Source organism: Lingula anatina, chromosome 6 (genome assembly GCF_051362555.1).
Source record: "Lingula anatina isolate TDL-2025a chromosome 6, LinAna3.0, whole genome shotgun sequence".
Lineage (NCBI taxonomy): Eukaryota > Metazoa > Brachiopoda > Lingulata > Lingulida > Lingulidae > Lingula > Lingula anatina.
In genome coordinates this window covers 4,746,831-4,757,767 of record NC_141772.1, presented here as the reverse complement: position 1 = coordinate 4,757,767, position 10,937 = coordinate 4,746,831, and the positions used below count along the sequence as shown (strand labels likewise).

Sequence of the window (10,937 nt, the reverse complement as noted above, 5' to 3'; positions counted from 1 at the left end):
AAATTCTTCAAACAACCAAGCACGTGTATTCAAGATGAACGAACGCGAAGATGAATTAAGTCAGAGATTCTATGTGGCTATTATATAGCTTCATTTACACCAATGTTATAAATTTTAAGGGCATGCTTGGGCGGCTGCGAGTTGTATCCCTATGCCAACTATAAAAACACTTTATTCATTTGTCATGCTGGGAATTGACAACTATATATAATTGAAGCTTTACGTACTTATTCCCATTGATTTCGTAATACGGTATAGATGATTATGACAACTGACAAATACATTCTCAACATTAAATGGGTCTTCTTTAGGTTCACACTGTAGATATTATGTTATCATTATACTAAGTGCTTGGCATGGTCTCAAAGTTTTAAAATTATTTTTGTTTGTTTATATTCGTCACAGGGCATGTAGAGCTTTGCATGTTCTTTTTATCGAGTTCAGAATATTGTAAAGAAAACATTATACTTATATTAAAATGGATAATAACGTATTTTAAGACTATGAGATCATAAGGACCTACCTTGCCTCGATGCCAACCTGTCAGACTGCAGAATATTTTGAACTTTCTTTATGCGCATGCATGCGTGTGAATTTCCCTCCTTACCTTTCTCTCCCTCAATTTTACTTAAATTAAATGCATTACATTTAAACCCATGACATAAATATCTTTTTGTGCATTCATATGAAATCCATCAACAATACAAGCATCATAAATCCTTCTTCAACTAATCACAGTAATAACAGTGCAGCATCCCTTTGCAAAATATAATTAAATAAGCAAACCATAAACATCACATTTTTTTTCTGAAAGAATTGAAATAATCCATATTAAAATGTTTTACAGTACAAGCACCACCAGTATAATCCAATCTGAAATCCTTCCAACTATGAAATTTCCAGGATGTAAAAGTTATTCAGGAGAGAAAAAAGTGATCAATTTCAACTAAATCTGTGTCTACTAGTATATTTAAAGCATTTTATTGCCTTTTTTTCCTTGGCAAAGGTCTACACTCTTGGAGTGCCCTGTAGTCATGTATTAATATCAAGGTAATGTGAAAAGTATTGTGTTCCTAAGTCACACAATAAACTTGGTGATACTATATTATTGTGTCCACAGCTGATCCCGTGCATTGCTGATCCAGTCTAAAACAGAGTCTCGTTTCCAGAAGCATATACCAAGAAGAGAGCCCACTATTAATGTCCCAACTGCCAGTCTTCTGAGCCGTTTTGTTTTCCTTTTCCTGTTTGGAGTTGTAATAAGATCAGGAGCCTGGTATTCTTTCTCAGTTACCTGCCGGAAAACAAACAAGTTGTTTAATAATGCCATATCTATAATATAATATTGATGGGTTTGTCATTTAAGGAAAAGGCAAGCAAGTTGTTTACCTTTTTGCTAATTCGCTGGCTAAAGATACTTAAAATTGCCAAATCTCACAATTTACTGAACTTTAAGATCAAGATTTGCTATTACTTTGCTTAAAAAAAAGTGAAAAATATTTCATTGCTTTACTGGTACATCTTTTCATAGATTCGCTCAGAAATAAGCTTTTTTAGCCGAAAACATACACTCATTATGTACTACATGCAACTGCTGTATTTTTTATATCATATGTTACCTTTGCTAAACTTTCCCTGAGTAAATTAAGTTCTGTGTACAGTTGTTGTGTATTTCTAATGGCTTTATCTGTATGTTTGCACATATCCTGGTGGCCATAGCCTTGCTGAAAGACAATAAGTTTGACATTACGAGAATCAAATTATTTACAATGTTTTATATTAATAAAATATGGAGTCTAAAACTCTGCTCATTAGAAGTTACAAGAATGTGAAACTGCACTACAATAGCTTGTCCTATTTCAACAGTTTTGTCACCTTATCAACAAAGCATCTGGATTTCCAGTCAAGCATAGTCCTCATCAGACCAGTGTCCAAGAATGGTCTTAATAATAATAATAATAATAATAATAATAATAATAATAATAATAATAATAATAATAATAAAAAGAACACACAACAAGCAATTCTAAATAGTTAAGAGACTTGTACCTGCCCTGCTTGTAATAATTTGGGATCTTCTTTGATTTGCTCCTTTATGTAAGCCACTGTACATCCTATGTAGTCTGCATGCTTGCTGAGGTTTGCCAGTACAGCCACTGCCTCTGTACAACTGTAACAGAAATATGGCCATATGAAACCTTCAGGATTAAAGCACAACTGGTGGGTCTGAAGCAAACTTTATAACACCATGAATTATGTATACATATTTAGTATTATCCAAAGAAATAGGAAAAAGAGGGCTGAATTCAAAAGAAGTATTTATTTTATACACACAGAGAAGTACCACCAAACCACTCTATATAGTACTACATGGATGCCATATTATACCACAACAATCCATACCACTTGACCTTGCCATACAGCAGCGTTCCTTCTCTCGTTATAACAAAATGTTGTATGCCACACCATTCTATATCTCTGTCACTTCATACCACACAATACCATATCATATAAAACAATTCATAGCACACCATGCCTTAATATATCATTATGACACTGTACCTTTGCCATATACAACAGCACGCTTTGCCATGTGACATCACTCTATTCCACACCATATTATGCTGCGACACATCACAAGATATCATATGCCATACCATATACCACCTTCATACCATATTGAACCATACCTTATACCACCTTCAAAGGTAGATTTCATGTGTTTTTGTATACTCTTTGTAGAAAGATTTTCCTTTTACTATCTTACTAAGACTTCATTTGTAAATATTGCATTGTTGTAGATATGTTTTTGTCCTTACCCAGACGGTGAATAGCTGTAAAGCTATGTGTCCTTTCAATTTATACCCAACATGAAATAATATTTATTGTATTGTATTGTACCTTCACCCCATACCTTAGCTGCCTACTGTACTGTACTGTTGGTAGACTGCCCTGCTCCCAGTCTTTCTTATGCACCTCATGGACTCCATCTAAGATCTTCTTTCTGATTCCCATCTGTTTGATTCCAATCTTAAAGACAAATAATAATAATAATAAAATTTAAAAAAATAAAATAAAGGTAAAAACGAAACAACCATTGAATGTCAAAATAAATAGACAGTTTAATGTAAAGTTTCAGATACTTAGGGGTGATTTGAAACACTTATTATCAAAAGTTTTACAAAGCTTTGAATAATCTGTAAATATTCCACACAATTGGGCCACCTTCATAACAGGTAATCTCAGTGTGTGGATGAATTAAACACGAACCATTTTAGCGATTTCTAGCCACTTACTTGTAAAATTATTTTACATTACAGTTTCAGTGTAGACTTTCTAACATTTGGTGCTGAGGAGTAAATTAACCCCCATCCACACACCCAGGTTTTGCACATAGAATTTCCACATTTGATTTTAAATAGTAGGTTAAAGCTATTCTAGACCAAAGCAAAGGCTAAACCAATGATCTAGTCAAACTGTGGTTGTACAGAAATTCTGGTACCTGTTCTAATTTCCTGTCAGTCATCTTAAGTAGGTCAGTGAAAGTGACCTGTTGCTCCTGGAATAGTTCGATAAGATTTCCCAGCTCCAGCCCACACAGAAATAGCTCTAGCTCACCATACTGGTAAAAATTCCTTAATACAAAACAAGACAAAACTATTCCAAGTTACAGAAAAGCACTTTCAGGCAAGGCCTATTCCTGTTCAGAAAATGGGTTATAAAACTGTGATCAGACAATTAGTTAATAGGAAGAAGTATACTTTTTTGGAATGGTCATTTAACGGTGTATCTTGGTCTAATTTTCAATCTAAAACAGTTACTGAGCTTGTGTGAATGTGGTGTCAAACCAATTCATGATATGTGACAAGGTTCATTTTGCAAAATCCAAAATGTTCTAACCACACTAACTAATTCTTAAAAAAAAAATGTCTATTCTATGTTTCCATTTAGTTTTAAGGTGGCCTCCTTTATACGAAAGATCTGACAAAAATTTTTAATGCTCTTGGGTGCAAAATTTCAAATGGCTTTAGAGGCAATGAAAACGCAGTTTCAATACTTAAACAAGATACCAGCAGGAAAAGTGATTAAGAAACTAACTGATTGTCTTTTGTGCTGCCCTTTGGTGGTTTACTCATCACAGGAGAGCCACTGGATTGGGGAGGAGGAATGAATTTGCTGAGAGAACTTTTATCATCTGTCACTCTTTCCAATATTGTGACTATCTGGAAAGAAATGACTTTCACTGTGACAATGAAACAATTTTCATAAATATACATCAACCACTTAGTTACATTACAACCCTATAACAAGTAGACAACTGGACCCAGAACAAAAATAACAAATGCTAGGCCAGTTTTTTTAACTGCTTTTGAAATTCAAAACTGATCAATCAAGTTTTGTTAATTTGGGAGAATTCATAAATAACTTTTAAGATAATTTGAACTCCATTAATTAAAATAAATCAAAATTTATCAAAATTTTTTAATTTGAACTACTTTATATTGTATAAGTTACTAGAAAAATCTGAAATTCATAAATTAAAAAAAAACTTCTCAAATACATTCTGTCAATGCTCTTGCCTTTGCTTATTCAATCCACTCTCACTGACCATACCTGTTCATGTCCCTGACTATAGGCTATGTCCACAGCTTTTTGACCATCTGAACATTTTTTGTTAGGGTCAGCTCCTGCCTCTAGCAATAAAGTCATCATGGCAGTCAGTCCTTTGCTTGCTGCCCATACTAGAGCCTATAAAATGAAAAAAATTTTAAATGACAATCAGCAACTGTAGATTTTATTTTTCTTTATCAAAACTGGTTCAACATGCTTCTATCAGTTCATCTGCAAAGATTAATATAACTGGTTCAACATGCTTCTATCAGTTCACCTGCCAAGATTTATAATACTGACAAATGTTGAGACTGCTCTATTTCAAATTTCATCATCATCATGGGCATTTTATAACTTGTTCATGATTACTGAAGAATATATCTATATCTGAAGGCTTTTTATAATTATTTCAAAGGTCTGAATTGTGAAAGATAAATAGCTTTGCTGAATATTCAGACATAAAAAATGTCACTTAAGGAAATATTCAAATGTGTCCAGTATACCATAAAATGAACTTTTGCTACTTACAGTCCATCCCCTGGTGTCCTGTTTATTTAAATCTGCTGAATACTCAATAAGTTTGCTGACAACCTTGCAGCGGCCAGCTCTGGCAGCATAGATAAGAGGTGTGGTGAAATTTCTGAAATCAAAAACGTTCACATGCTATTAGATCACTTTTGCTGATGTTTAAAACCTTGTGAAGCCACAAATTCATGTGTGCATTAATAAATGGGTCTGATAAAAAATAGTGCTCAGTGCACCTAAGTACCATATTTTTCTTTTCCTACCATCTCTGTGCTTTATATAGGAGAGGGGGGAATAAATACAACACCCAAACACATGAATTTCTTGAAGTCTGAAAGACTCATCTCAATATTTCAAAAATTTTGGATTCGCTTCAAATAATCCAACTATCTTAGTAGTAAAATTTATACCCTAAAGAGAGCCCAGATATGAACAAATTTAATTTTCTTCTCAACTACCTGTCATGGCAATTGACATTGGCCCTAGCTTCAAGAAGTAATGTGACACAGGCCAGAATGTCATCTTCCTGGCTGTTGGAGGAACAAGCTGACATGAGGGCAGTATACAGGTCTGGAGAAGCAAAGACAAAAACACTTAAAACAGAATGATCATGCAGGTAATATACATATATTAAGCAGCTCTACATGGGTGGTCTGGGCTGGGGGGTGGGGGGGGAGGGAGGAGGGGGACACTAATACAACACTGAAATATCCCCAAATTTTACATCTAAAATATAGCACATATATGTATTATAAATCAATATTTCATCTTACTGGCGGTTATGTATAGGTCTGGAGTAGCAAAATTAAAATGCAACAACTTTAATTTGCAGTTTCGTAATACTGTTTATATCAAAAACAAGATAAACTGTTCTAATAATTCAGTTTTCCACTTTCTTGTCTTAAGAGATACAGCAATAAACAGGTGAAATACAGCATTAAAGATCAGACACAACAGTTCATGAGAAAGGGGACTAAAGCTCACTGGGGGAGATGGGGGGTGCAGGAGAAACATGATCTATACCGTCTTTTTTTTTTTTGGGGGGGGGGGGGGCAAACATGCCAAGTGTGTATATTTTTCTTGCGTAAAAAAAAAAGAATAAAAATCCATGAATGATATTATTATGAATAAACATATATATATACTATGCATACCTCTTTGATAATTGGGGTCAGCCCCTCTTTCCAGTAATAGTTTAACCAGTTTGTGATGTCCATTGTTGGAAGCATACATTAAAGCAGTCCAGCCAGACTTCAGCACAGTATCCACATCTACTCCTACAAAACAATAAGTAAATCAATGTGTGTGTGTGTCTATATATATATATATACACACACACACACACACACACACACACACACACACACACACACACACACACACACACACACACACACACACACACACACACACACAATGATAAAACTTACCAAATTATACTATAGACTGATACCCAGTGCACAGAATATTGGGTACCCAACACTAACCTTCATCTAAGTATTTTACAATGGCACATATATTCCCTCTCATCACAGAACTCCTGTAGTCATCCAGTGAGGTGCAGAAGCCTTGGTCATTAACAACCCTTGGTCTTCTCGTCTTGGACTCTTGGTCTGGACGTCCGAAGGAAAAGCCATTCTGTTGACTTGGTGGAGGTCCAAAGCCAAATCTTGCAGTCTGTAATAGTTCATTAGGAAAAATATTGATAAATGAAAATAGGTTTAACTTCAATGGCCTGGCACACTGTTGAGTACTGTAAACACATATAACAGGGATGAGACTGACATTTAGTGAAAAAGTAGAATAATATGGTATGGGGCCCAGAGGGTCACAAGGCCTATGATACCTTTGGCTCCCAAAAAGTTAGGAATTCTCACCCCTGATTTAATACAATCAACAGGCTTGTAAATACTAATATACAGCAGTTAACTCTTGTTTGTATAAAATGCCATTGATATCAAAAGTGGCATAAGTATGCTGTCTCCATATTGCGACCTGGAGCACCCCACCACTTGCACGTAAGCACTGTCTCACTGCAGTGCCCGTTGACCCCACGTGCACGTCTAAGAAATGTAAACAACTGTGTTCTAACCCCTTGTTCGACTGAGTTTGGAATCTTTTCGAACTGAGGATGCTTCCCTGTATCCCCTATACCACTGTCAGAAGTTTTCAAGCCATCATCACATTCTAGCTCGAATCCATCTTCGTCAAAATCGTCATCTTCATCGTCATACCCTGCAGGTACAAAATTCGTCGACATGCCTGTCCTCAAGGTAAAGGTCGAAGGTGAACACAAGATAGGCCACCTGTTTACAGTTTTTATTTGTCAATTTTATTCGAACAGTTTGCTTTTATATTATGAATTGTCGTGCATTAAATAATTTTTCATCGACAAATTGGGTTTTTGCTATGTTTCATCTGAAATTCATTACTCACTTTCAAATTAAAGTCTGTCTTGGGCCACTTTTGCTGCGGACAAGCGATTTGGCGGAAGGGGAATTTGCCGAAAGTACGCACAATGTGAAAATGCTCTGATATTAGCAAATTTCGAAATATTGCCGCCTGTATCAAACAAGAATTGCAAATAAGGTGAGGTGGTGAAAGTTGGCGTGTGCACAGTTTGTTTCCCTATGACTGCAAGTTCACGTAAATTTAAAATGTTTTGAGTCGGTGCATTCTCAACACGACTCACGCGTTAAAAGCTTTCAGTTTTACTTTCCTATTTATAAATGATATATCCACCAATAAGTAACATTGATAATAAACAGACAATACACTCTTTTGAACCCAGTCGTGCCATGTGGTGTTTGAAGCTAACAATGTGCTACATAGGTTCGCTGTACTAACTTATGCTAGATCTTGGTGCTTTCTTACAGTTAATGTTCATTAAAAATGTTCGGAGGTAACAATGGCAATTCAGGCAAACAGCCTGCCACGTTTGGGCAGCCATCATTTGGGAGAGCACCTGGCCTTTTTGGACAGCCCACTGCATCACCAGCTGCCAACACATTTGGGTCTTTCAAGGGAAGTGCACCTTCAATGCTGCCAGGCAGTGGCAGCTCAGGCTTTGCCAGTGTATTTGGGAGTGGGTCTGCAAATACAGGCTTTGGTGGAGCAGAGACCTCTGTTTTCTCCAGTAGCTCTACACACACCTTCAGCAGTGCTGGTGGCTCTGGGTTTAGTGGAGGGTTTGGTCTTGCAGCTGGCCCCAGTGGTACAGGCATTACAGGTACTTTATACTCTTATTAGATCTTGTCTTTTTTCATATTATAAAAAATAAATTCATATATGTGGTATATAAGATTATGTCCAAAATATGCAGCAAAGAAAGAAACATAGGGTAGAAAGCTAGAGGAAATATCTGTAAGCTGATACAAACTAGTTTTTGTGATCTTTAGTCTCTTGACTAAAGAAAACTAGTGAAAATCTTTTTAAAGAGCAGTGTTTTATGTAACAAATTAATATTTTTCTTCAAAAGTCGACTAAAATGGCAAACGTGATTCATAAAATCATGAATATCAACAGAATAACACACGGATTTGCAGAATGAAACAATTAAAATTAGTTTACTCTTCTCTATGATTTTATCCAGGTAGTTCCAGTGCTACAAGCTTATTTGGAAATCCCAGTGGCACTAGTATTAGTGGCAGTCCAAATGCATTTGGCCTTACAGGCAGTTCCAGTGCTACAAGTATCACAGGCAGTTCCAGAGGCAATTCTGGCTTTGCAGGTGGATTTGGCCAAGGACCAAGTCACAATGTATTTGGTGGTTCTGTTGGACAGGGATTTAATACAGGACAAGGCAGACCAGGGTTTGGTGCAGTAACAACACAGTCTTCTGCCTTCAGTGGGTCAAATCTATTCAGCAAAGCTGGAGGAACTGATGCAAAGTTTGGAGGGCAGAGTGGTTCATTTGGATCTGGTACATCCGATTCATCACTTTTCAGTTCTGGACCAATTGGATCAAGTATCGAAAAACCAAAGACGGCTGATTTATTTGGGCAGACTTCTTCAGGCAGTGGTGTATTTGGTGGCTCTTCCAAATCTGGCTTTGAAAGTAAGCCTGCCTCCAGTAACACAGCAGCAGGGATTGGCAATATACCAAAATCAGTTAGATTCGGGAGAGATGAAGCACCAGCTAAAACAGCAGCAAATATATTTGCAAGTAATTCTCCATCCTCATCATCATCTCTGTTTTCTCAAAATATAAGTGGGCCCTTCACATCATCGACCACATCTGGTAATGCTGGTGTCTTTGGAACTGCCAGTGGGAATGTGTTTGGTGGAGCAGCACAGAAGAATGTGTTTGGTGAGAAAGGAGAGCAATCTGTGTCAACTACCACATCTGCTGGCCTGTTTGGTGGCCAGTCCAATATGTCCACTAAGACGTCTGCTGGTGCTGGAAAAGCTTTGTATAGAAAAGGTATTAAAAACTTTGCTTTTTTGACAGAGATCAAACTTTTGTTAATACTGAAAATTATTAGATTAGAAAAATCTCTAGGAAGAACTCAAAACTTATTTTTTATCTACAGAAGACCAGAGTTTAACTACAAACACCAGTTTTCATTGAAGGATAGAAATATGTGGACTTAAATTTACCACAAGACTGATTGATTTAACAAGAAATAAATGTTATTCAACTGATTTGACTTGATTTGTGACATAAATAAATCGTGATGAAAGATTTGTTAAACTTGAAATCCTTTCATAATTCTAGGTAATAGAGAAAGCCAGTCCATTTGAAAATTGCAAAATGTACATATGGTTACTGCCACAGTTTGAATTGTCATATTTTAAAAATATTGTTTTTGATATTTCCAGGTCAGAGTCTGGATGTCCCAGACACTGACCCAAGGACGTCCATGTTGTTTGGAAAGTTGGTTAAACCAGCACCCTCCACAACAGAACCCAGCACCATGGGTAAACAAGGTACTGTTAAACTTGCATGATTTATATAACAAGTGCTTAATGATTCAATAGTACAATAATAGCATAAAATTTTAGAAGCCTGTGGCTACATTTTAAATATTTTAAGAAAATCATCGAATTTGGAGGTGGGCCTTTAAGAAATTGTACCCCTGGTAGGACCCAATATTATATGATTGTTTAATGATTTGTTTCTGAAAACTGTTACACTAGGATGTGGAAGGCTACAGTAATTTGGTATCCAGAGTGAGTTAGATTTGCCAGGGAATGAAAAATGACCAGATAAAGAATGTATGCTATATTTGGTCTGCACAAAACCCATTAGAACTTATAGAATAAATGCCATCTAATCAATTATGTCCACTTTTAACTTGTATTTGGATATTTTAATCTGTAACAACAATTTTAGGGGCCAGAGTTGTGGATGTTTTAGAGGAAAAATCTACCATGGTTGGAGAGAGCAAAAAGGTGCTGTTTGGTAAACGGGAAAGTGAGAACACAGAAGATATGGGACAGAGTAAACGGGCATTGTTTGGTTCAAGTGAGATGGGGGATTCGGATGATAATAAACAAGGCAAAAGGAAGCTGATAAGAAGACCTTTGGGTAAGACTAGAAATAGGGTGGGTCACAAATTATTTGGAAAAAAAAAAAAAAAAAAAAAATATATATATATATTTATATATATATATATATATATATATATATATATATATATATATATATATATATATATATATATATATATATATATGGTTGTCTTTTTCAACAGGTAGATGTGTTGCGGTGTCAGAGAATATTTCTTAATTTGGCTAAAACAACGTCAAGGCAGCATGAACTTGGTTCCTCTCCATCCAGTTATCATGTTTCATAGGAA

The 10,937-nt window shown here is 35.9% G+C and overlaps 2 protein-coding genes across 5 annotated transcripts in view; one reads left to right on the top strand and one right to left on the bottom strand.

Moving 5' to 3' along the window:
* Positions 1-154: 154 nt before the first annotated feature.
* Positions 155-7,433, bottom strand: LOC106177679 (ankyrin repeat, SAM and basic leucine zipper domain-containing protein 1). 2 transcript variants are annotated; one of them, XM_013560525.2, is made up of 12 exons: positions 7,229-7,433; positions 6,624-6,813; positions 6,291-6,413; positions 5,595-5,706; positions 5,140-5,251; positions 4,615-4,749; positions 4,099-4,223; positions 3,503-3,635; positions 2,915-3,030; positions 2,050-2,170; positions 1,620-1,724; positions 155-1,294 (listed from the first exon to the last, which is right to left on the bottom strand). In XM_013560525.2, the coding sequence occupies exons 1-12, from the start codon at positions 7,394-7,396 to the stop codon at positions 1,106-1,108; spliced, it is 1,629 nt and encodes a 542-aa protein (XP_013415979.2). In that variant the 5' UTR covers positions 7,397-7,433; the 3' UTR covers positions 155-1,105. The 2 variants fall into 2 exon arrangements, with proteins under 2 accessions (XP_013415979.2, XP_086871757.1); XM_087015631.1 differs by lacking the exon at positions 6,291-6,413.
* A 146-nt stretch (positions 7,434-7,579) lies between these two features.
* The window catches only part of LOC106177682 (germinal-center associated nuclear protein), a 44,935-nt gene continuing 41,577 nt past the window's right edge, over positions 7,580-10,937 (top strand). For all 3 annotated transcript variants that reach the window (XM_087015630.1, XM_087015629.1, XM_087015628.1), the window contains exons 1-5: positions 7,580-7,725; positions 8,013-8,365; positions 8,729-9,559; positions 9,958-10,065; positions 10,472-10,666. In XM_087015630.1, coding sequence (XP_086871756.1) covers positions 8,029-8,365; positions 8,729-9,559; positions 9,958-10,065; positions 10,472-10,666 — 1,471 coding nt within the window. In that variant the 5' untranslated portion in view covers positions 7,580-7,725; positions 8,013-8,028. The remainder of the gene's footprint in view (positions 7,726-8,012; positions 8,366-8,728; positions 9,560-9,957; positions 10,066-10,471; positions 10,667-10,937) is intronic.

What these genes read in the sequence shown, in the direction of transcription:
- LOC106177679 (XM_013560525.2), bottom strand. Translation starts at nt 7,396, where the DNA reads ATGTCGACGAATTTTGTACCTGCAGGGTATGACGATGAAGATGACGAT. An exon ending in AGGACACCAGGGGATGGACT is followed by an intron (nt 4,750 to 5,139) that starts GTAAGTAGCAAA and finishes TTCATTTTATAG; the next exon opens with GCTCTAGTATGGGCAGCAAG. An exon ending in CAGTACAGTAGGCAGCTAAG is followed by an intron (nt 2,171 to 2,914) that starts GTATGGGGTGAA and finishes TTTCTGTTACAG; the next exon opens with TTGTACAGAGGCAGTGGCTG.